The sequence below is a fragment of the Bos indicus x Bos taurus genome, chromosome 4 (assembly GCF_003369695.1).
Source record: "Bos indicus x Bos taurus breed Angus x Brahman F1 hybrid chromosome 4, Bos_hybrid_MaternalHap_v2.0, whole genome shotgun sequence".
Classification (NCBI taxonomy): Eukaryota; Metazoa; Chordata; class Mammalia; order Artiodactyla; family Bovidae; genus Bos; species Bos indicus x Bos taurus.
Genome location: NC_040079.1, coordinates 88,172,528 through 88,198,721, shown reverse-complemented (window position 1 = coordinate 88,198,721; position 26,194 = coordinate 88,172,528). Strand labels below are relative to the sequence as shown.

General features: G+C 40.2%; 1 protein-coding gene across 2 annotated transcripts; it reads right to left on the bottom strand.

Annotated features, from left to right (window-relative positions):
• Positions 1 to 1,115: 1,115 nt before the first annotated feature.
• Positions 1,116 to 16,994, bottom strand: TOMM7 (translocase of outer mitochondrial membrane 7). Of its 2 annotated transcripts, none has more exons than XM_027539942.1 (3): positions 16,749 to 16,933; positions 13,433 to 13,481; positions 1,116 to 1,583 (listed from the first exon to the last, which is right to left on the bottom strand). In XM_027539942.1, exons 1-3 carry the CDS (start codon positions 16,849 to 16,851, stop codon positions 1,556 to 1,558), a joined length of 180 nt encoding a protein of 59 aa, XP_027395743.1. In that variant the 5' UTR covers positions 16,852 to 16,933; the 3' UTR covers positions 1,116 to 1,555. The 2 variants fall into 2 exon arrangements, with proteins under 2 accessions (XP_027395743.1, XP_027395744.1); XM_027539943.1 differs by lacking the exon at positions 1,116 to 1,583 and adding an exon at positions 9,556 to 9,788 and having other exon boundaries at positions 16,749 to 16,994.
• Between the last annotated feature and the right edge of the window lie 9,200 nt (positions 16,995 to 26,194).

Genomic DNA, 26,194 nt, shown 5'->3' with positions numbered 1-26,194 from the left:
TTTAAATAACAGTAATGAGGAAGGGAAAGATGATAATAAAAATGACAATAGTTCCACTATTTGCTCTAATTGCATGTAAGTTGATCCACAGGCCACTTAAACAACTCATCAATATGAGAAATAATGTAAATGCATAATCTTAGGTATTTTATTTACTTTCCTTCAATCTATTACTTAAAGACCCAAAAAAGCAAAAGAAAAAAATTAAATTTTGGAGAATGGTCCTGTTAAAAGATACTCAGCATTAAATATATCACAGAGGAGGGAGTTCTTCAAGACAGTAAACACATACTATTACAAAACTTTTTTCCTCACATCAGAGCAGTATCTGCTTCTTGCATATACATCTCATTAAAAATGCATCCAATAGTGAATCTATAGAAACTTCTCAGATCCTTGGTCCTGAGTTGTATGAACACAGGGCAAGTTAGACTCCAGGAAACTGGAGAACAGAGCTGAGCAGAAATTCAGAGGTTACACAGAAATGGATTTTGGGTAGGCAATTAACATTCTATGCATTTCTACTTCTTCAGTTCAGTTCAGTTCAGTCGCTCAGTCGTGTCCGATTCTTTGCGACCCCATGAATCGAAGCACACCAGGCCTCCCTGTCCATTACCAACTCCCAGAGTTCACTCAGACTCACGTCCATCAAGTCAGTGATGCCATCCAGCCGTCTCATCCTCTGTCGTCCCCTCCTCCTCCTGCCCCCAATCCCTCCCAGCATCAGAGTCTTTTCCAGAGTCAACTCTTCGCATGAGGTGGCCAAAGTACTGGAGTTTCAGCTTTAGCGTCATTCCTTCCAAAGAAATCCCAGGGCTGATCTCCTTCAGAATGGACTGGTTGGATCTCCTTGCAGTCCAAGGGACTCTCAAGAGTCTTCTCCAACACCACAGTTCAAAAGCATCAATTCTTCAGTGCTCAGCTTTCTTCACAGTCCAACTCTCACATTCATACATGACCACAGGAAAAACCATAGCCTTGACTAGACGTACCTTTGTTGGCAAAGTAACGTCTCTGCTTTTGAATATGCTGTCTAGGTTGGTCATAACTTTTCTTCCAAGGAGTAAGCGTCTTTTAATTTCATGGCTGCAGTCACCATCTGCAGTGATTTTGGAGCCCCCAAAAATAAAGTCTGACACTGTTTCCACTGTTTCCCCATCTATTTGCCATGAAGTGATGGGACCAGAGGCCATGATCTTCGTTTTCTGAATGCTGAGCTTTAAGCCAACTTTTTCACTCTCCTCTTTCTACTTCTTAGCTTACCAAATATTGAGACCTCACTATGTACCATGTACTAGTCCAGGTGTTAGGGATATAACACCAAACAAATCAACCAGGCCCTTGCCCTTATGGTAAGAAAGTCAGGAAAATGGGGAGGATTGGGAGGGAGCAGGAACAGAGAGGGAGAATTAACAAGCATTTGCTGAGGTCCAAAGGCAAGAGGGTATGACTCCAAGGAACGAATGTGATCCTTTCGGGATTTGTTACAAAAACCTCTTCTTGTTTCATTTCACCTTCTATGTCTCCAGTTGATCCTAACTATTTTAGGTAAGATCTACTTGATCTTATCTCCTCCCTGGAACCTGAAGTCAGGGTAGTAATAAAATCATTAAGAGAAGTTGTGGTGAAGTAAAATGAGAAACCATTTTAGTTATTAATTACAAATGGAATAAAATATAAAATGTAAACCAAAATATACCAAAACATAAAGATATGGTATATATACATATAAACAAACACAAAGACACACACACACACAGTGGAACACTACTCAACCATAAAAAAAGAAATCTTGCCATCTGCAGCAACATGGACAGACTTGGAGGGCATTATTCTAAGTGAAATAAGTCAGAGAAAGCCAAATACAATATGATATCACTTATATGTGGACTCTAAAAAATACAGCAAAATAGTGAATGTAAGCAAAAAAATGCAGACTCACAGACAGAGTGAACAATCTAGTGGTTGCCTGTTGAGGGAAGGGGTAATTCAGGGGTTGAGACTTGGAAGTACAAATTGTTGACTACAAGGATGTTACAATACATAGTATATAACAGCAATATTCTGTAAAAACTATAAATGCAGTATAACCTTTTAAAGTTGTATAAAAATAATATTTTTAATTAAAAAGTAAAAATGATGTTTCCTAACAAATAAGAATCAAAAAACATATACCAAGGAAACCTTAGGAAAATATTTTTTTCCAACCTCAAGAGAGAAAAAGACTTTGTGAGTATGAAATAATACCCAAATGGCATTTTTATAAGTCAATGATCTAATTAATGTAATTCAAAACTTCTACATGGCAAGGATGGTCATTAAGCTAAATCAAATGACAAATGAAAACTTGAGAGAAAATATCTACAACTAATATCACAGATAAAACGTCCCTAAAATATAAAGTGCCTGTAAATCAGTATGGAAAAGATCAATACTCCAACAGAAAAATGGGCTAAAGGAAACATAAATGATTCTTTAAAATATGAAAAGGTGCTTACCTCACTCATTTAAAAAAAAAATGCTAACATAAAGAACAATACCTTATCTGTTTAGAAAGACCAGAAAATTTGATAATACATGAGTCAATGAAAGTGTGAGCAAGCAGGGTCTCTTCATTAGTCACAGAGACCTGCTAGACTCCGAAGAGTATACCACTCAATCATTCCTCGGGCATGGCCTTTAACCTTATGGTCAGCTGTAATCCAGTGATTTCAGATCCAAGAAACAAACTTCCCTTTTACGGAGACTTCCCAGAAGTACCACACAACACTTCTGCTTCTATCTCAATTATCAGATTGTTAGTCAGAGTTACACCTAACTGCCAAGAAGTATGGGAGCCTTTTAGATTGATTGCAACAAGCAGCTACATATCACAATTTGAGAAACAGAAAATGAATTTTTGATTCTCTGACATGTCCGCTTTTGCTGACCAAATATTCATATATACTAATTCTCAAGCCTCATCTAGATATTGCAACCAAGTTATAGGTCGGGAATTCTGGGAAATGTGCACCTCCCACCTGGACTGAAGTGCCCTCCAGGGGCCAGCAACCTAAGAGCTTAAAGACAAGTTAACCACCCCCAACTTATCCAATATACAAAGGCAGAATAGGCGCAAGAAAATAGCATTAAAATTGCCATTCAAAAAAGGGAGAGAGGAAAACCTAGTGGTCACTGGACTGTAGCAATATAGGATCATATGGGGGCAGAAACAGACTTCCCTTCCTGGCAGTATCTGGGGCTTTCAGTTCTACTTCCACGGAAACCCTGGGACCTCTAATTTTGCTCTCTAGGAGCTTCTTTCTTGTTCATAGTCTCCTCCTCAGTAGACATTAGGGAACATGAAGGAGTTGCTGACATTTCTTAGCTCACTTCCTGTTAGTGGCAGTTTTTTTTTTCCCAGAAAAAAATGTATTTCTTCCTCTGTCTCCATGCCCTTTTCCTTATCTTCTGGACTCTGCTTGATGTAACAGAATGTGTTGCAGGACCTTTTATTCATCATCCCAGTTTTGAGTAAAATTCTAAGACTGTCACTGCTGTTTCTCAGACATGTCCGACTCTTCGTGGGTCACCCCATGGACTATACACACATCTCTGCTTCTTACAGGAAAGAAAGAGAACGTCAATTCAAACTTCCCTATACAGTTTCTTGGAGAAGGTAATGGCACCCCACTCCAGTACTCTTGCCTGGAAAATCCCATGGATGGAGGAGCCTGGTAGGCTACCCGTCCATGGGGTCGATAAGAATCGGACACGACTGAGCGACTTCACTTTCACGCATTAGAGAAGCAAACGGCAACCCACTCCAGTGTTCTTGCCTGGAGAACCCCAGGGATGGCGGAGCCTGGTGGGCTGCTGTCTATGGGGTCGCACAGAGTCGGACACGACTGAAGCAACTTAACAGCAGCAGCAGCATACAGTTTCTAGATCAACCTTAAAAAAGTTTATCATTTAATTCAAAAGCATTTGCTGAGCACCTACCATGTGTGAAACACTAAGGATCCCAGGTTCAAGGAGATCCTGGGCCCCACCTTGGCATGGTGGTTACAGGGTATACAAAACTGGCAGCACTCACCAAACTGTACACTTAAGATATGCTCGTTTTATTGTATGTAAAATATCTCAATAGAAACACAGGCTATTCAAGGAAAGATAACAAAAATAAACATTTAGTTTACTACAGCTGGCATAATAATTTCAAGTAAATTACATTTGTGATGTGAATTTGACTACTCTATGTCCTATTGTGAATACAGCCCTGGATACTGGATGAAGTAGATGGGCCCTCTTTATGGAACTTGGAATGTTAATATTTTGTAGTTGCTGTAAATGTCTATTATACCATTTCATTAGTTGTATAAATTACTTTTAATGGTGGCACATATCAATAACAACATCATAAGCTTTTAGTTAGCAGACATGGTTTCAAAAACAAGTTTTTTCTGTGATTCGGGGAAAATGACCCAAACCTGTTTCATCTGTAAAATGGAGTTAATGTCCTACTTCATAGCATTGTTGTGGCGACTAAATGAAAAAAGTGCAAAGTCATAGTAAACGATCCCTCTCTCATATCATCTCCCCGCAACATCTTTTGATGTCATCTTTCATGAAGGCTTTTTTACCAATTATGAATAACACAGAATAATACTGGCCCTTTATGATGATTTGTAAGTTTCCAGTTCTCAAAGCATTTTACACTTAACACATATAATGTTATTCACCCATTCATTCTTATCGAACATCTACTACATGTCAGGACCTGTGCTAGCCTCTAAAAATACATAAAAATATCCTGTGTTTATGTAGTTTGCATTTTCGAAGTGAGATAAGACTATACACATACATATACAGAAAATCAGGTGGATAAAATTTCTTTGAAGACAAGGTAAAAGGTGAGAATGGGCCAATGAGACATGCAGGTGGCCACATGAAGAAACTCAATATCACTACTTAACAGGGAGATGTAAATCAAAACTACATACAATGAAGGTATCAACTCACACCAGTCAGAATGGCCAACATCTATAAACAATAAATGCTGGAGAGGGTGTGGAGAAAAGGGATGCCTCCTACACTGTTGATGGGAATGTAAACTGGCATAGCTACTATGGAGAACAGTATGGAGGTTCCTTATGTAATAAAAATAGAGCTAAATATGATCCAGTACTCTCACTCCTGAGCATAGATCTGAAAAAAATAAAAACTCTAATTCAAAAAGATACACACACCCCAACGTTCACAGCAGCACTATTTACACTAGCCAAGATAGGGAAGCAACCTAACTGTCCACTGGCAGATGAATGGGCACGTACACACACGAATACCATTCAGCCATAAAAAAATGAAATACCATTTGCAGCAATGTGAGTGGAACCAGAGATTATCATACTAATAATGAGAATCAAAGTCAAATATCATGATATCACTTACTCATAGAATCAAAAAAATGATATATATTATTTACAAAACAGAAAGACTTACATAGAAAATAAACTTACGGTCACCAAAGAGGGATAAATTAGGAGTTTGGTATTAATAGATACACACTACTATATATAAAATAGATAAACAAAGACATACTACATAGCACAGATAACTATATTCAATATCTTATATCCTATAATGGAGAAGAATCATGTGTGTGTGTGTGTGTGTGTGTGTGTGTATGAACACTGAATCACTTTGTGGTACACCTGAAACTAACACTTTAATTATTAATTAATATTAATTTAATATTGTAAATCAACTATACTTCAATTTTTAAAAAATAAAATTTAAAAAAGACAGTGAGTGACAAGACTGGTGTGGAGCTTGCCATTTTACATAAGGATCAGAGAAGTCGTCTCTATCAAAATGGCATTTGGGCAGAGAATAGAATAAAGCCACACACATGGAAATCTAGGAAACAGAATTCTAGGAGAGAGAATAGCTAACTCAAATTCCAAAGTGAGAACATGCCTGGCCTTTTTGAAGGACAATAAATCAAAATAGCAAGAGTGCAAGTGAACATGAAGAATCCTAGGTGAGTAACAGATCAAAGGCTCAGTCGTGTCCGACTCTGTGACCCCGTGGACTGTAGGCTACCAGGCTCCTGCGTACATGGGATTTCCCAGGCAAGAATACTGGAGTGGGTTGCCATTTCCTTCTCCAGGGGATCTTCCCGACCCAGGGATCGAACTCCGGGTTTGTCTCCGGGTTCGTCTGCAGGCAGACGCTTTAACCTCTAAGCCACCAGGGAAGCCCCAGGAAAAAGAATTCCAGGAGAATAGCTAACTCATATTCCAAAGTGAGAACATGCCTGGCCTTTTTGAAGGACAAGAAATCAAAATAGCAAGAGTGCAAGTGAACATGAAGGATCCTAGGTGAGTAACAGATCAAAGGCACATAAAACCAGCTGTTTCGTAGTCACAGAAAGGATTTGGGCATTTATTCTCAGTGAGACAGGAAACCACTGGAGAGTTTTGATCAGGATGTGATGTGATCTTACTTTTAAAAGGATCACTCTGGATATGATAGGGAAGACTTTAATGCCTATTGGGAAGCAAGAAGGTTACTGCAAGCCTAGGACAGTATTCACAAATCTGAGTTGTACAGTCATGACAGGGCTTTTTAAAATACAGATTGATCGCACAAACATGTTCACATGTTCATTTGAGATGTTCACAAATGCTCATAGCAGCTTTATTCATAATAGTTAAAAATTGGGAACAACTCAAATGTCCTCTACATATATCCACACCATGGACTACTTGGCAATAAAAAGGAATAAACTGAATAAACACAAAACCTCAACCCATCTACAAAGAATTACAGTGAGTGGAAAAAAGCCAATCCCAAAAGGTTACTTACTGTATAATTCCATTTATGTAACTTTCTTACATACAAAAATGAAATGAGAAAAACCATAGAAATGGACAATAGATTACTAGTTGCCAAGGGTGTGAGGGAGGGAGGTTAGCTATTAAAAAGGTAACCTGAGGGATGCCTGTGGTAATGGAAAGGTTCTGACTGTATCAACATCAATATCTTGAAATCATAGTCTTACAAGATGCTACCACTTGAGGAAACTAGGTAAGGCGTACAGGGATCTTTCTATATGGGTTCTTACACTGTATTGAATTCTACATCTCAGATAACAAGTTTAATTTAAAACAATGCTGCTGCTGCTGCTGCTGGTGCTAAGTTGCTTCAGTCGTGTCCGACTCTGTGCAACCCCATAGACAGCAGCCCAACAGGCTCCCCAGTCCCTGGGATTCTCCAGGGAAGAACACTGGAGTGGGTTGCCATTTCCTTCTCCAACGCATGAAAGTGAGAAGTGAAAGTGAAGTCGCTCACTCGTGTCCGACTCCTAGCGACCCCATGGACTGCTAATTAAAACACACAGATCATGGGAGGTCATCCCATTTCTGATCCAGGAAGAGCTGAAAATGTGCTTTGCTAACAAGCTTCTATGACTAGGATTACTAGTCTAGGATCAGCTATGCCAACCAGAGAAGGAAACAGCTACTCACTCAAGTATTCTTGTGGTTTAGGGACTAACGCCGGAGAAGGCAATGGCACCCCACTCCAGTACTCTTGCCTGGAAAATCCCATGGATGGAGGAGCCGGTGGGCTGCAGTCCATGGGGTCGCTAAGAGTCGGACATGATTGAGCAACTTCACTTTCACTTTTCACTTTCATGCATTGGAGAAGGAACGGCAACCCACTCCAGTGTTCTTGCCTGGAGAATCCCAGGGATGGGGGAGCCTGGTGGGCTGCCGTCTATGGGGTCACACAGAGTCGGACACGACTGAAGCGACTTAGCAGCAGCAGCAGCAGGGACTAACGCATTGAGACAAGTATTATCCCTATTTTGTGGAAGAAACTCCAGTCTAAAGAGTAAGTGATCTCTGTATGAAGGGCAGTAGGAACTAAGTAGCAGGACCAGGACTCAAATCAGGTCCTGTCAGCTCAGGGTTTGTCTAAGCAAAATTAAGGTCAGAAATAATCTATTGCACAGCAAAAATTTAACACCACATTGCAACTATATTCCAACTTTTAAAATTTTTTAAAAATAATAAAAAGAAACCATCATATTTGTAAGGACTCTCTAGTGTTTAACACAGAACAGACTCATGTTTGCTCAACAGGACTGCACTGTCCTAAAATCTAAAGTTCAATAAAATGTAGGAGCTTAATTATAAACATTTCACAAACCTTCAGAAATAAACTTTAAAGTGTAGACTTAGTCTCAGTTCTTACCCTGTGCCTTGAACAAATGCTTAAATTCTGTTCCTTAGCTTCATCAGATATGAGAACTAGGAACTAGTCCCTTTCTCCTTAATTCCCAATTTCTTACTTCAAAAATATTTGCAGGCTTTATAAACAGCTACAAGTTAGCTCCTAAAGTACAAAACCACTTATGTTTCTTATCCATGTAAGTATTTTATCAAATGGGGCACTTGCCATAGCTTTATTTTCTCAAGTTCTAGAAAGTCTGAGTGAAAAAGAAAAATGTGTACCAAAATACTAACAAAAATTCACTGACAACCCATTTAGTAGAAAGAATGGGGGTGTAGAAGGCGGCAGCCACAATTGTAAGCAATTCTAGGGGATTTAAAAGCTAGTCAGAGCTCTTAGCAAAAGCATACGTGCTCAGATTCATGAAATATTAAAGCAATTACATTAAGTACATACCAGAAATGATTTCCCTGCAGTTAGCTCTCAAGAATTCCACTTTAAAATTCCCTCATGCAGTAAGCTTCCAAAATAGTCCACATCTCCATGGCAAAGATAACAAAACTTGAGAAAATAGGTTTAAATCACCAAGAGGGCTTTACATTAGAAATAAGGAGGAAATTTCTGGTAATGATTGCTCCAGTTACCTGAGATTACATTCATGATCCTTCTCTGACCCAGACGTTTAAAACATTCAATCCAATGTGTCATCTCTTGTTTCAAGCCTACTTTCCTGTAATTACAATTCCCCAAAATAAATAAATAGATCTATTTTGTTAGAATTACAGAAGCTAAGTTTAAGAAAAAGGGAGGTGAGGGGTGCCTTCAAATACAGATAAAGTCCCAGGAAACCACAACACAGAACTGAACTAGTTCCCATAAACGCCTTTATCAGAAAATAGGAAGTACTACTGTTCTGCGTAGCTCTCCATGGGCTCCTGCTCAGCCACCTCCAGCTTCCTAGTGAAGGAAATCTTAAGACTCACATTTAACTCACAAATCAGACATATAAGCCTCCAATGCCATTCTCATGCCCTGCCAACACAGCCAAAGAATCCTATTTCATCAGAACGTCATCCCTGGAAGTTAGGGCCCAGTATGTCACAGAGAGCTCTCTCTCCTTTTACTACCTCAGAACATCTCAAAAGGAGTTATTAATTCACTGCAAAGGGAAACTAGAATCCATTTGTTAAGTGAACGGACATGAATTAACTTGGAAATGTGCTTCTTTTTCAAAGTATCATCTAGACACATAGATCCCTGTTTTGAAAAAGTACCAAATGGCTAAATTTTTACCTGACAGTCCTATTAGGTTCAATTCAAAAAGGACTCAAGACATAACATTGTTAAAAACATTTATTTTAATACAGTCTATCATAAATAAGTCAGTAGAGGTTCCACTCTGCAACAGATGCATCTGAGAAGTAAGAGCCCTGTGCCATCCAACTGGTGACCGTCTGAACGATGTCCCATCTCTTATCCCAGCCAGAGAGCACACCTTCCATGTTGTTCCTCTGCATTGACTGCTTCCAAAACCAGATGACCAAACAGTCCTTTATCCCCAAAGTAAGCTAAAATGTTTGTGAAGAGGAGAAACAAATTAAACCCCAAAGTAAAAACTTCTCAAACACAGCTTAAGAACTAGAAGATTTTATACATTTATGCTCACGTTTACTCAACCACCAAATTCAGAATTAGCAGAAGCATCAATCTCACTGAGTAAAAAAATCAGAGACCTATTTAAAGAAATACAATTTTATTACTTTTAATTGTAGTTACCTATTATAAACAAAAAGGAAAACATATATTGAGGTCAATCAAAAGAGTGACATGAAGGATTGATGAAACCAGAAAATAAAGGTATATCCTTGTTAGATACAGGAAGGAGACAAGATGTGTTTTATTTCTCAGCCCTGTTGATTAAAAATGTAGTTTCTAGTAAGTCAACTTAAATAAAATTGCATTACGAAATGACAATAGAGCATTCTGTTAAGTTTGTATTTAGAAAGTATTTTCCTTTTGTGTATAAAGCAAACCAACATGCACTTATTTTCAATTTTCAAAAGTGTATTAAAATCTCCCATTAAATCCCAAGTATATTTGCATACAGTTAAGATATGAAAACAAAATATTCATTTATCAAGGTCTCTTCCTCATTGGTAATGAGCATCTAAGATAAACAGAAAAGAAAATCTTCCTTGGTCTTATACAGATAATGGGAACAATCATTCTCCCAGTTAGTTAATATTCATGTATTTTGCCTAAATAATGTTTTGCCCCTTATTCACTAAATACTGCATTTTGAATAAGGCATTTACATCAAACAACCTAATACACAGAACCATCCTGTGTGAAAGAGGATGGACACCAATGAATGGGGACCTAATCCCAAGGAATCCAACAACTTAACAAGGAAAATACACCAGTAAATCTTGAACTACATTATTTTCATAAATACTATATAAATCAATTTATATATAAACAATAAACTTTATATTCCTGAGTTTTACATTAATAAAACATTTACATTACTGAAAACCCTGACAAATACAAGTCTATTCCTTTCAGGGTACAGATGAGGCAACCCAGGAAGACCTCTTTAGTCAGTCTTCCCAGTATAAGCAGCATAGTATATGAAATTCTGTAACAGGATAACCCTTTTCAGCACTCATTTCCTTCCTATATCACAAATACCCCGGGAAAGAAATCAGAAAATGTTCCTAATGACAGAAAAGAATGATTACCACCACCAGAAAGGAGAGGAGCACTGAGATGATGATAAGGACATGAAAAAGCGGGGGGTGGGGTGGCGCCTCACTCTGAAGGGCCAACTCTTGGTGGGATATTTGAAGCCAATACAACAGAAGGGCACATGTATCCCCATTTCTGGGTTCTGTATCACCTGGGGCACGAAATGCTGTTTCCCAGCATGCAGGTCCAGTCTAAAAACTGTACAAGAAGAAACGCTATTATCAATTCCTGTCCCAATACCACAAAGAAGTTAGGATCCTTTAATTAAGTTAATTCAGCACTTTCAAAGTGTTCCCCAAGTATCTGGCAGCTACTTCAGGTACTCACAGGACAAAACAAATGAAAACAAGCAACAAGCATAATACAAAGCAGAGAATGAGACACAGAACACAAAAAATGGAGCAGTTTCTGCTAGGAAAAGGTGGAAGAGTTAAGGAAGAGGTGATAAATTTGAGACTGAGGGGAAAAAAAAAAAATTTGAGATTGAGCTTTTCTAAAGGTAGGTTTTCATCTAGTGGAAACTGAAGGAAGAAGCATTCCAGGCAGACAGAGAACAAGCATACAGACAAAGGCATGAAAAAAATACAGTTTATTCTGAGATTCACACACAGTATCATGTAGCTAGAGCCTAGTTTTCACAGAAGAAAAGTGGGGTGAAGGACATGACAGAGAAAGGCTAAAAATTATTAAGTTTATTGCTCATACATTATGTGTCAAGCACTGTTAATACTTTACATACAATAATCTTTTTCAATTCTCAGGACAATCTTATAAATCAGATATTATAAACTTATAAAAAACGAAACTTCATCTTAGGTTAACAGCCTCTTGGAAAGAAGTATTTGATGATAATTTTCAGTCCTTGAAAAATGTTCACACAGCTTGACCAGGTAGTCCCATCTCTGATAGTATTTCCTAAGGTACTGTTTCCCTTAGGAAGTAACTGGTCTAAGGTCAATCAGCTACTCAGTAGCAGACACATTACCTGAGTCCCCATTTTACAAAAAGGAAAACTGATAGTTCAAAGAGTAAAAACTAAAAACAAAAAGCTTGATGGGGACCTCTGAAAGCAGTTTTAAGAGGCTGTACCACAAAAGATTCAGAAAAGAGGGAAGTGAAGAAAGGAAGCAGGGAGTGAAGACCATTCATTGAAGAATTTTATCAGTAAAGAATAACAGCATAAATGGACATGTAGATGGCACGTTTGGCAGTACCCTAAAGAAGAAAAAAACCTTGCTTTGAGAAAAGGAGAGACTGGCAAGGCAGAGAAGGTGGAGGAAATTCATATCAGATGGCATTGTGCTAAGTAAAGTAGCAGATCATATTATCTGCGGGAGGCCACATGACCCAGTGGAAAGTGTACAGGCCTTCAAGACAGACATACACGACCACGCACTGACTGTATGATCAGCTCTGAAGGACTGAAGTAACAACTAGAGATGCTGTATATAAAGCACTTAACACAGTGGCTGACACACTACAAATGACTGTTAGTGATATGACCATTCTAGAAAGTAGTAGCTTAGATTAGGAGTGTGAAGAAACAGATCTAGAATAGCAGTAAAAAGTCTGTTAGGACAATCCACAAGAAATGTCTGGAAGACAGAAGGTCAAGGTGGTATTCCACAGCACCCGTGCAGGGGCGCTACTCATCCCAGTGCTATGAGTACCAGTCCTTTCTACAGAGCAATTCTTCCTGTTCCAGATTCTGCCTTCACACACACACACACACACACACGTGGTTTTCACAAGTATGTACACACACATGCATATGAGTATATGAATACACATACTCCGTGTAGCTGCGTGTGTGTATGTATTCACCAGTATTTATCCAACACCATCAAGGCTGTTTTGGAGAAAGGAAATTTGAAAGGAATGCATTTTCAGAGCCACAAATGTCCATACTCTGACTTATTAATCCCATGAGAATTTATCACAAGGAAATAAATCTAAACCTATAAAACCTATGCACATAAAAATGTTTGTTATATTGTTAATTAAAATACTAAAAAAAAAACTGAAAACCTAAGTGATCAACAACTGGAAAATACATGGGCTATCAATTCTAACTGTACTGTTGTTAGAATCAATTCTAACTGTACTGTTGTTAGAATGATACAAAGTTTCACATATTTTAATAAGGATAGGACAGGAATATGGGAATTAAGAACATTCAGCTTTTAAAGTAGCAGGATACATTAGTTCTTTTCCTTTTAAAACATACTTCATTATGGTTATAACACAGCACAGTAAACAAAAATTAGGAAGAGGAGAGAAAGCAGTTACCTGATAATGAAAGTTAGACTGGTCTGCAAATTGCTGCAATTTTCCAATAGCCCAAAACTACACCTGACTGATAAAGCTCCATTACAATACCTAGCACTACTTCTCTTCTGCTTGCCATGATTTAGTACTTATATATAAACATTTGCCCTGCAATGCTTATTTGTAAGAGCAGTACCTCAAAACAGTTGGTTCAGGCATTCCAGGATCTGCACCCCTCTTAAATCCTGGGGGAAAGGGAGAGGGAAGAAAGAGAATAAAGACCAATTAAAACTCTAGCAGACAAAAAATTTACAATGTTTTCTTTCTAAATCAGTATTTGGTAGCTAGAATGACATCCACATCTACCAGAATTACCTAGATTTACCTGTGCAACAGATTAGTTTTGAATCTTCACTAGAATATGTGATCATGTGCAGAACTAATCAGTAGGGAAGACAAACTAACTTACTCCTATAATAGTAGCCCTTAGCACACACGATCTTTCATTCTTAGTCATTACCCACAAAAAAGACAAACTACCAAATCAAACTGAATGAAGAACTACAAACAGTACTAAGACTTTTTTTTTAAAGCTTTTTTTTTTTTTTTTTAACTTACTTATTTTCTGTTGGAATACAGCTGATTAAAAATGCTGTGCTGATTAATAATGCTGTGCTGGTTTCAGGTGGAGAGTAGAGGGACTCAGCCATACATATACATGTGTCCATTCTCCCCCAAACTCCCTCCCATCCAGGCTTCCACATAACACTAAGCAGAGTTCCCTGTGCTGTACAGTAGGTTATCCATTTTAAATACAGCAGTGTATACCTGTCCATCCCAAACTCCCTATCCCTTCCCCTCATTCTTCCCCACCCCGCACGAGGTTGTTCTGTGACTCTTGAGTCTATTTCTGTAAAAAATTATACTTTTTTAAAGAAAAAAATTGAAGACATTTTATCCCCATGAACCTCTCTTTACAAAGCAACCAAAGGCTGGAGATAGAGGGAAAAAAACTTCAAGCTATTGTTAATTAAATCAATGCTCTTATTACAAGCAATAGCTGTAATCAGACTAATCAGCATTTAAAGATGATCCCTGACCCTGTGTTTGGGGAACCAGAATCTTTTATAATGGGCAGGGACAGCATGCCTCCCCTTTACCCTGGTACTATTTTCCAAAGCTATCCACCCTACAAACATCCTTAAAAACATGAACAAAGGGTGGTCACTGCCTCTGCTCACAAGATTTGTAGAAATTCAAGACACTATGGAGAATTGTCTTCCAACAGGTAACTCACTAAAATCTTTTTGTTGGTAAATGTCCAAACAGATGCTTTATCGGGTCACTGTCCTATTTTATAGCACTATATTCCCACTGTACTTCCAGAAGCCCTAAAAGGTTATGTTTGGAATTAAACTACAAAAAAAAAAAAAGAAAGAAACTAAACTACACAAGAAATTCAATATGCACTTGCAAAGTTTTACTGAGAGCTGATGGAGAAGTAAAGCATGGGAACTAGGTCGGACCTAAAATTAAGCTTAGATACAGTATAAGGAAAAAACAATGGTTAATAAGGAAAGATAAAAAGATAGCCTTAACGTCAGTCTCCACCCGAGCCAGACACAAGGGTACCAGCACTAAACTGTAGGATTACTGGTAGTCCTAGTAAAAAGAAAATAGCCAGTGTGCACAAAAAGGAAAATAATTCTAGAGTGGAAAAGAAAAGCACTGTCTACTCTTCAGACCAAAACCCTCCTTATACAGATTTTAACAACCAGCTGCAGCTTTCTGGCAACAGAAAAGGAATTTCAAAAAGGAGAGGAGAAAAGGTACCTGAAAAAGACATAGAAGAGCAAAGAATCCACACGGACAAAGAAAGCAGGAGCAGACTAAAATGGGACCCAACATACACAACAATGGAAAAACGACACAGAACAAAGAAGGGGAAGAATTAAAAACCCCTTAACTTCCTTAGCTAGAAGGACAGCTCCTCCCAGTTTTGCTGGGCCCTTTTACAGTTAAGCGAAGGCTGGGGAAGAGGACAGTTTGGGAGAAAGGGGAATAACAGCCTGTAAGAGCAGACTAATTACTTGCTCTAATTTTCAATACCTACACAGAGTTACTAAAATCTGGGGAACTAATGCTTCTTTTAAAATTGCAGTACTTCCCTGGTGGTGCAGTGGCTGACTCTCTGCTCCCAAAGCAGGGGGCCAGGGATCCATCCCTGGTCAAGGAACTAGATCCTACAAGCTGCGACTAAGAACTGGCACAGCCAAATAGGTAAGTCGTTTTCAAAACATGTGTAGTAGGGACTTCCCGGGTAGTCCGGGAAGCGGTGAAGAATCCGCTCTCCCACTGCAGGGAGTGCAGGTTCAGTATCTGGTAGCGGAAGTTTCACATGACCACGGTGCAGCCAAACCCCGCCCCCCACCCCCCCAAAAATGCGTTCAAAATAAGGGAGGAAAAGGGTCTTTTTAAGCCCTGCATTCTGAAGTATCTCCAGGTTATTAGTTGGCTTGCAAGTCATGGGGAAATGGGAGCCACAACTGCCTACGGAATATCCAGCATAATCAAACGCTCCGTCAAGGCTGAGCGAATGCACCGCGTCTTACAAGACATGACACCTAAAAAACATAAAACCAAAAACAAGAAGCAGCATCTAATTAAAAATCAAAGGATTGTGAAATGTGAACCGGAGTTTTACACAATGTCAAACTCTATGCTCAAACTGACAAAGGCGGAACGCTATCCACTCCATCCTACTGCCTGAACTGGGCAATCAGTTTAAAAATACAAAACTACCCCAGGCGAGAAACGGTGTAAAGTCTCAGTGTGCGGCCCTAGGCAAAAATATGAGCCTTACCACTTTCAAATTTCCGCAATACAGCATAGTGGTTAAGAGGATGGGCCTTGGAGGCCCACTGCTTGAGTTCATAGCTCCCCCATTTGACAGCTGTGTGGCGTTCAGCGAAGAACAAAACTGTTCTATGCCTCGGTTTCCCCGCGCGTAAAACCTTGACCTGCACGTGAGGACGCAGAAGCATCCACCAACTATTGTCATAATCATGCCTCGAGGCAGTGGCATACCCATGAGGCTTAGAACCTCTTTCCACTTAGGCCCACCACGACAGGTGACAATAACCTTCCCGAAAACACACCTAGTGTCCAAATGTGAACTAATCACTTTCACACACATTAGGCCCTCAGGTCCACGCACATGAGGACTTTTCAGGTCCCCCAAATCCAGAAAAGTAGGTCACCTCTTGCTTACAGACAGCACGGGAAATATTACGTGACTTGTTAAAGACCAGAAAGAAAAAAAAAGGAGGCGGGGTGGGGGGAGGATAAAACAAGAACTCGAACTCAGCTTAGACGGACCACACTTGACCAGAGCGCCTCGAGAGCCGTGCTCGGCGTGGTCGCGTTTCTCCCTCACGCCTCAGGCCAAAATGGAGTCTCAGCCTCCGCACCCTCTTCCCTCCCGTCTCCTACCAGGTTCTTCTCCCACTGACCCAGGTAAATCACGAGAGGAATAAAACCCCAGCGGATGGCAAATTGTCCTCCCTTGAAAAGCTGCTGCAGCCTCTGCTTGGCCTCTTTGCTCAGCTTCACCATTGCGACAGCGCTGGCGACACCCGTGAGAAAACAGCAGCAAACGCGTCAGGAATCTGCACGAAAGGAGACGCGCACGCGCCACACCGGCCTTTACGGCAGGAGTCGTGAGCGTCGCCAAACGAAGGTCGCAATTCATCGTCCTTCACCTGCCTCGCCCCTCCGCGGCCCCGCCTGTGGAAAGCGCAGGAGTTGTTGATTCTCCTCGTTAGGAGGTCCAAATTCCCTTTGCACTATTTAGGAATCGCCAGGTTTCCTTGATTGCTGGATGCCTGGGGCAATGTTCAGGAGATTCCTTCTGCCCGGAACGTCCTTTCTTTTCCTACAGCCGCACCCACTCTTCAAAGTTTATCTCCAAATGTTTTTTAATCTAACAGAGAAGGAACACTGAATATTAGTCCCAACTTTTATTCTCACTTGCCGTGTATTCTTGGTCAAGTTATTTAACTTCCCTCTTTATCAGTTTGTTTCTTCAAACTGAAGGTTGATCTGCAAGGAAGATCACAAACTGACACCCAACAGAGCGTCTATCCATGTCTTCGTTGACTCCCAAAGTATTTGGTTGTTTATTTTTACATTTTAAATTACTTGTCAGCATTTTAAAGTTTGGGAAAGTTCGCATGAAAATCAGGACGTTTTCAGAGAAGTTGGTGAATTTCATTGCAGTCAGCACCCTTCTTGTCCTCGTTCGTTTAGAATTGCAGTGATCCTCACTCCTGGCTGCACAATAGAATCAGTGAGATTAAAAGGCTCACTCCTACTGGGGGCCAACTCCTACCAATTATGATTAATTGGGAGTGGGGCCTGGCCTTTGCTTACCATTGAAGTTCCCAACTTCTGATTCAGTAACTGCTCCTGTGCAGTTGGCATTTGGGCTTTTACCTCAAGGTTAGGATTTTTTTTTTTCTGTATTTATTTTTAATTGAAGGATAATTGCTTTACAATATTATGTTGGTTTCTGCCATGCATCAACAGGAATCAGGAATAGGTATACATATGCCCCCTTCTTCTTGAACGTTGCTCCCAGCTCCTACCCCATCCTACTCCTCTAGCTTATCAAGGAAGGCTAGGAATTCTTGATTACTAAGGGTGTAAGAGATTTTTACCTCTTTGACCTTGGTGCCTTTCTTGACTCACCTTCAAGATATATTTTGTTTTAAATTCTCTTTTTTTTAAAAGACTTTATTTGAGTGAAAATTTGTTTAAAACAAGAAGTTCCAAACCAGAAGTGGTTAGAAATGCTCACTCTTTTAAATTCATAAGGTGCTCATGGCTCCTCTAAAATTTCCCCCTGGCTTTGTGGACATTCCTGTGCCTAGCTCATTATCGTGATAATAACAACCAGTCTATTCTGTGTTAAGTGTTTTAAATACAAAATTAGTCTTAATCTTTAAAAGAATTTAAAACATTAAAGCTTATTTTACTAATTATATTTTTTAATATTTATTTTATTATTTGGCTGTGCCAAGTCTTAGTTGCTGCATTCAGTTCAGTTCAGTCACTCAGTCGTGTCTGACTCTACAACCCCATGGACTGCAGCATGCTAGGCTTCCTTGTCCATCACCAACTCCCAGAGCTTGCTCAAACCCACGTCCATCGAGTCGGTGATACCATCCAACCATCTCATCCTCTGTCGTCTCCTTCTTCTCCTGCCTTCAATCTTTCCCAGCATCAGGGTCTTTTCCAGTGAGTCGGTTCTTCGTATCAGGTAGCAAAAGTATTCGAGTTTCACCTTCAGCATCAGTCCTTCCAATGAATATTCAGGACTGATTTCCTTTAGGGTGGACAGGTTGGATCTCCTTGCAGTCCAAGGGACTCTCAAGAGTCTTCTCCAACACCACAGTTCAAAAGCATCAATTCTTCGTCACTCAGCTTTCTTTATAGTCCAACTCTCACATCCATACACGACTACTGGAAAAACCATAGCCTTGACTAGATGGACCTTTGTTGGCAAAGTAATGTCTCTGCTTTTTAATATGCTGTCTACGTTGGTCATAACTTTTCTTCCAAGGAGCAAGCGTCTTTTAATTTCATGGCTGCACTCACCATCTGCAGTGATTTTGGAGCCCAAGAAAATAAAGGCTGTCACTGTTTCCATTGTTTCGCCATCTATTTGCCATGAAGTGATGGGGCCGGATGCCATGATCTCAGTTTTTTGAATGTTGAGTTTTAAGCCAACTTTTTCACTCTCCTCTCACTTTCATCAAGAGTCTCTTTAGTTCTTCTTCACTTTCTGCTATCATCTGCGTGTCTGAGGTTATTGATATTCCTCCCAGCAATCCTGATTCCAGTTTGTGCTTCATCCAGCCTGGCATTTCACATGATGTACTGTGCATATAAGTTAAATAACTGGGGTGACAATATACAGCCTTGACTTACTCCTTTCCCAATTTGGAACCTGTCTGTTGTTCCATGCCATAGTTGCTGCATACAGACAGGATCATTTTTTTTAAGGTGCAACACATGGGATCTAGTTCCCTGAGCAGAGATCAAACCCAGGCCCCCTGCATTGGGAGCAGAGTCTTAGCCACTAGACCTCCAAGGGAGTCCTTTACTTTACTAAATCTTATAAGACGTAAACTATATATATTATAGGCCACGAACAGAGGAGCCTGATAGGCTACAGTCCATGAGGTCCCTAGGAGTCGGACATGACTGAGCAACTTCACTTTCATTTTCATGCATTGGAGAAGGAAATGGCAACCCACTCCAATATTCTTGCCTGGAAAATCCCATGGACGGAGGAGCCTGGTAGGCTGCAGTCCATGGGGTTGCAAAGAGTCAGCCAGGGCTGAGCGACTTCACTTTCACTCTTCACATTCATGCATTGGAGAAGGAAATGGCAACCCACTCCAGTGTTCTTGCCTGGAGAATCCCAGGGTCAGGGGAGCCTGGTGGGCTGCTGTCTATGGGGTTACACAGAGTCGAACACAACTGAAGTGACTTAGCAGAGGCAAAGAGGAAATAAATTTGAATTGTTGAGGTAAAATCAACAGGTCTTTTTGGCCAAATGAATGTGGAGGGCAGAGTTGAAAGAGGTGGTCAAGATGCCTGCCCAGTTTTGAATTTGCACAACTTACTAAGTAAGCCGTCTTACTCCTTGGTCTCCACAAAGTCTAGAGTATATAGATTCACCTTCACAGTGATTCCTACAGATAGGAATGGGGATTCAGGTAACATTGTAATGGCTGGAAGTGCTGCAAAACTTCAGTACTAAATTATTAATATATATATATATATAATGTACACACACGAGATTCTATTATAATAATAATCACCATGCACTTGTTACTATATGCCTAGAAAGAAATGTAGAGAAATATACTTCAAACACTTTGTAATAGTAATTATCTCGGGGATGAGGGAGGAAATTAATGGAAATCTTTACTTTTCATGTATTTCTCTGTAATATGTTGCTTGTTTTTCATAATGAGCATATATGACTTCTACAAAAAAAAAAGGTATAATATTTTAAAATAAAATTAAACCCTCTAAGGACTCCCCTTTGCCTTTAGGATAAAAGGTTAAAGAGTTATTGCACAACCTACATGTTCCTTGAAGGCACCATATTATCTTTCATCTCTGCTCCTACCACTGCCAGAAAGGCCCTCCCAAATTCTTCTTTAAGGTCCATTCAAATATTTTCTCCAGTATGTAATTCCCCTGACTTTCAGCACAAGCTAAACACTTCCTCCTGGTGCCCATACTCTCAAGTTGACTTATCATTATTTATTTACATGACTATTTCCCCAAATAGACTACAGGCAGAGACCCTCACAAATCTGACATCCTCAATTACTGTATATATACCACTTGTGGGCTTGTTGAATGAATTTCATTGGGAACTAACAGCCTTGGTTAATTATGTTACTCAGTCAGCCATAGAACAGGTATCTAAAATGCTTATTTGTAAATTTATGATTAGAGATATCCTTGGCAAAAGAATGGACATTTTCCCTCCTGGTGGACAATCCATTCAGTTCAGTTCAGTTCAGTTCAGTCACTCAGTCGTGTCCGACTCTTGGCGACCACATGAACCGCAGCACGCCAGACCTCCCTGTCCATCACCAACTCTCAGAGTCCACCCAAACCCACGTACATCGAATCGGTGATGCCAGCCAACCATCTCATCCTCTGTCGTCCCCTTCTCCTCCTGCCCTGAATCTTTCCCAGTATCAGGGTCTTTTCAAATGAGTCAGCTCTTCGCATCAGGTGGCCAAAGTATTGGAGTTTCACCTTCAACATCAGTGCTTCTAATGAACACCCAGGACTGATCTTGTTTAGGATGGACAGGTTGGATCTCCTTGCAGTCCAAGGGACTCCCAAGAGTCTTCTCTAACACTACAGTTCAAAAGCATCAACTCTTCGGTGCTCAGCTTTCTTTATAGGACAACTCTCACATCCATATATGACCACCAGAAAAACCATAGCCTTGACTAGACAAACCTTTGTTGGCGAAGCAATGTCTCTGCTTTTTAATATGCTGTCTAGGTTAGTCATAACTTTCCTTCCAAGGAGTAGGCATCTTTTAATTTCATGGCTGCAGTCACCATCTGCAGTGATTTTGGAGCCCAGAAAAATAAAGCCAGCCACTGTTTCCACTGTTTCCCCATCTATTTGCCATGAAGTGATGGGACTGGATGCCATGATCTTAATTTTCTGAATGTTGAGCATTAAGCCAACTTTTTCACTCTCCCCTTTCATTTTCATCAAGAGGCTCTTTAGTTCTTCTTCACTTTCTGCCATAAGGGTGGTGTCATCTGCACATCTGAGGTTATTGATATTTCTCCCAGCAATCTTGATTCCAGCTTGTGCTTCCTCCAGCCCAGCGTTTCTCATGATGTACTCTGCATAGCAGTTAGAAATAACTAATACGTACTGGGCACTTACTATAATGCATGCACTGTGGTTGTTCGAATGCCTTAACTTGAATCCTCACAATTCTGTGAGCTGGGGACTGTATTAACAACCTCATTTGGAGGAAATTAAGGCACAGGAAAGTGAAGTAAATTTGCCCAGCTTCATAGAACTGATAAGTAGTGGGAGTAGGGTCTTAATCCAGATGCTCTTACACCAGAATTTGAATGTTAACCACGTTGCTACAGTGCCTTATAGGAGAGAAGTAAACACAGGACAAAAGAAAAGAAGTCATATATTCGCAAAAAAATATTTTCCTCATGCTGTGATAGGTAAAAGAACTCTTTACATTGTACTGAAGCAACACTTAAAATTAGACCAAACGCTGGCCATTGACCCAGAGGGATGCTGACTGACTGAACCAATCAGACCCTCTCTAAATGAGATTTGAACTCAAGATAGAAAGAAAGAAAACTCTGACCAAAGCTGGTAAAACAGAGAGAATAGAAGACATGAAGCAGCAGAGGGCGCAAGTCAGCAGAAACCATCAAGTAGAGAATATTGAGGTATTATGATATTCAAGACCTCAGATAAAGAATAACATGCTTTCTGGTTTCTGGTAGGAAAATAAGAGAGTCCCATTGAGAGTTTGCTGTGGACTGAACAACCTTCCGGTCCCCAGCTTTATTCCAAAGTTTGTAAGCCTGGCAATGCCATGGTTCCTCTTCCGTAATGTACAGGAAAGTGGAATTAATCAGTCCCTTTATAAGTAACTGGTCTCAGCTAATTATAAAATAACAGAAAAGAGGTGAAGCCATGAAGGTGAGAAGTTCAAGGGGAAAAATCAACTGTCAGGATTTTACCAGCAACATCCAGAGAAAAGATAATATTGTTTTCTTAGTGCAGGGGTGGGGAGGCGGGGGCAGTGGCGGGGAAACAACTCTAGAGAGGATTAGATGGTTGAGCTCTTTAAGGCTGCAAGGAGGAGAGAAACCTTCAGAACTATGGGTGCTGTACACTTCTGGCAGCACAGCCAGACTTTACGGAAGGACGGGAACGACTCCTTCGGATGTCTATTTACACATCTGAAAAATGGAAGGGGAGTAACTACTAGTTATGAGCTGAATTCTGTGCCCTACCACCCCCAGGCCACCCCAAATTCAAATGTTGAAGGCTCAACCCCCTGTGGAGGGGTTTGGAGAAAGAGCTTTTAAGAAGGTAATTAAGATTAAATGATGAGTTAAGAGTGGGACCCTAATCTTCCAGGGCCAGTCCTTAGAAGAGAAAGAGACAGCAGAGCTCTCTGGCCACGGGCACACAGAGGAAAGGCCCTCTGAGGACACAGTGAGGGTGCACACTATCAGAGCTCCAGAAGGACTGGATGCAGACGAATGGCTTAGAAAAGTGGGTGAACGAAACAATGATGTTCACATTCAAAATTCAACAACCACATACCAAGAAGTGTGAGGGGTGTGAAGAACATGACGTTTTGGAGGACTGGAGATGATGTCCAGGAAGGACCGGCCACCTCCCTGCACCGCGATCTAGGACTCTGAGCCTCTAGAACTGTGAGAAAACACACTTCTGTTGTGTAAGCCACCCAGTCTGTGGTGTTGTGTTATGGCAGCCTGAGCAGACTACTGAGCCTAACTCTGTTAGGCTACCTAACAGAGCTGTGTATAAGAAAAATTAAATCAGATCATGCTGATGTGTTAATAAAAGTACCATGTGTTGGGCACCTCCCTTCCTGGACATCATCTCCAGTCCTCCAAAACGTCATGTTCTTCGCACCCCTCACACTGCTTGGTATGTGGTTGTTGAATTTTGAATCTGAACATCATTGTTTCGTTCACCCACATTTATAAGCCATTTTTTATGCATTCATTTATTCTGGAGTATTGAGTCCTAATAATGCGCAGTTCCTTGTGCTATATGGATCACAATGTGTGGAGACCCATAAGAAAATAAAGTGCAATCTTCCACTTAGAGACTCTGTAATCTGGTTAGAGAGAGTAAGACAAATACATTGAGAAGTTACTTGTCCATGTGACTGGTCTTTGGAAAAACAATAACATCACGTCAAGATTAAACACAGGGACTCAGCAGCAGGCTCTGCCTTTGAATCCTGGCTCTGTTACTTAGCTGTGTCGACTTATTTAACCTCTCTAAGTTTCTGTTCCCATCTGCAAAAGAAGGTAACAATAATAGCCACCTCAGTTACTCTAAAGATAAAGATTTAACACACCTGAAATATGGGGCCTAACTAAAAGACTTAAGCAAAGATAAGCTATTTTTAAACATTGTTTGCCTCTTTGTTCTTAATGGTTTCTGTTTCAAAGATTGACCTTTGTCAGTTTTTTCTCTAGTTCTAATTTCATGAGTGTATCAACAGCCTTCCAGGAACTGGCTGCACCTACTAAATATAGAGCCACAGACTGGGTGAGGGACAGACTAATGCAACGTGAGATACAGTGTAAGCTCTTCAAGGAATATAGTTTATAGTTTGTGTCTATTGAACCTGAATTCAATGCTGTGCCATGGAAGGAACCTAACTATATCCATTGCTATAAAGAAAAGAACACAGAGTTAGAAGTCACGTGGATCTGAAAGCAGACTTGCTAAGGTTTGAATCCAACTCTGCTATTTGCCCCAGAGAAGGCAATGGCTTCCCACTCCAGTCCTCTTGCCTGGAAAATCCCCTGGATGGAGGAGCCTGGTAGGCTACAGTTCATGGGGTCGCTATGAGTCAGACTCAACTGAGCGACTTCACTTTCACTTTTCACTTTCATGCACTGGAGAAGGAAATGGCAACCAACCCACTCCAGTGTTCTTGCCTGGAGAATCCCAGGGACCGGGAAGCCTGGTGGGCTGCCGTCTATGGGGTCGCACAGAGTCGGACAAGACTGAAGCGACTTAGCAGCAGCTGCTGTTTGTCCAACACAAGAACCTCAAGAACTAGTTGATAATATATCAGAAAAACTAATTAATTCACCATGGATACCAGGAAAACAGGGCCTATTTTCCAATATGCAGCCACATATATGCACCAAAATGAAAGAGGAAAAAATATTTTACCATGCATCTTGTTTTCTAGAGATGGTACATTAAAAAATATATCAATATTCAGACACCATGTGATTTCTTGAGTTTTTAACTCTTACTTTGTCCTCTTTTTTTTCTGCTAGGGTGTTGTGAGTGGATAGATAATTTCTTATTGCCATGGTACAGGTTGGGATTCATGTGTATATCAAGCAAGCATATATGTGGAATACAATTTCCACAAAGAATAGATTAGTCACAGAATATCACTGGGACATCAATCAAGGGTAAGCTTCTGCCAGGAAGAGGGAGTTTCAGAAAAATTGTCCTTCAAGGATTTGGGAATCTTATTTGGGAATACAATGCATATATCCTTGAAAGATAAGGGTGTGGGGTGAAGGCCCAATGTGTAGAGCAGACAATACAATGTTATAGACATTTGGATGAGAGCCAAGTCACAGAGGGCTGGATTCTTTGAGGGTACATCACAGAAGAGAGCCTGAGCGGACTTCTGATGGCTGGAGACGAGGGAGACTAGAATAAAAAAATGTCAGAAAAAGCAGGATTAGGAGGAGAGAGAGTGAAATGTTTAAGGTGGAACACAAAGCTCCAGGCAAGAAATACACACCAAGTTATAAAGAGAACCTAAAGGTCATGTTAAGAAACTTGGATTTTAGCCAAAGAGTAGCTGGAAAGCTGCTGAATATTTTAGAGAAAAAAAATTTACAAGGTGAAAGCACTTTATTTTTAGGGTTTAAATTTTTTTTTTTTTTTTTTAGTTTTCTTGATTTTGTTGAAAAGGGAATAAATTCACATAGTTTAAATTTAAAAGGTACAAAGGGTATCTGGTAAAAGGTCTCCCTCTGCTTCTGTCCCCTGCTCCCCATTTTTATCCCTGGAAGCAAATCAATGTTACTGATTTCTTATATATTCTTCCAAAGATCTCTATGTTTAGGCAAGCAAAGACACACATTCCTCCCCACCCTTGTTTTACAAATGGGATACAGTCAGAATTACTTACCTTAAAAATGTAATTTAGAGACTATTTTATATGAATATGTAAAAAGATTTCTCATTACCTTTTTTAAAAATAGATGGATTGGCACAAAAGAGTGTAATTCTATTTCTTTCACACTTTGTTGGGCTTCCCAGGTGGCTTAGTGGTAAAGAATCCATCTGCCAAGGCAGGAGACACAAGAGATCCCTGGGTCAGGAAGATCCCCTGGAGGGAGGAACAGCAGCCCACTCCAGTATTCTTACCTGGGAAATCCCACGGACAGAGGAGCCTGGCAGGCTACAGTCCATGGGGTCGCAGAGAGTTGGACACAACTGAGAGACTGAGCACAGCACAGCATTGCACTTTCTTGCCCACTTCTTCTTCTTGTAGGCAACCCAATGTGTCTAGTTTTGTATACATCCTTCCAGAGATATTCTAGGCATATGGAAACAA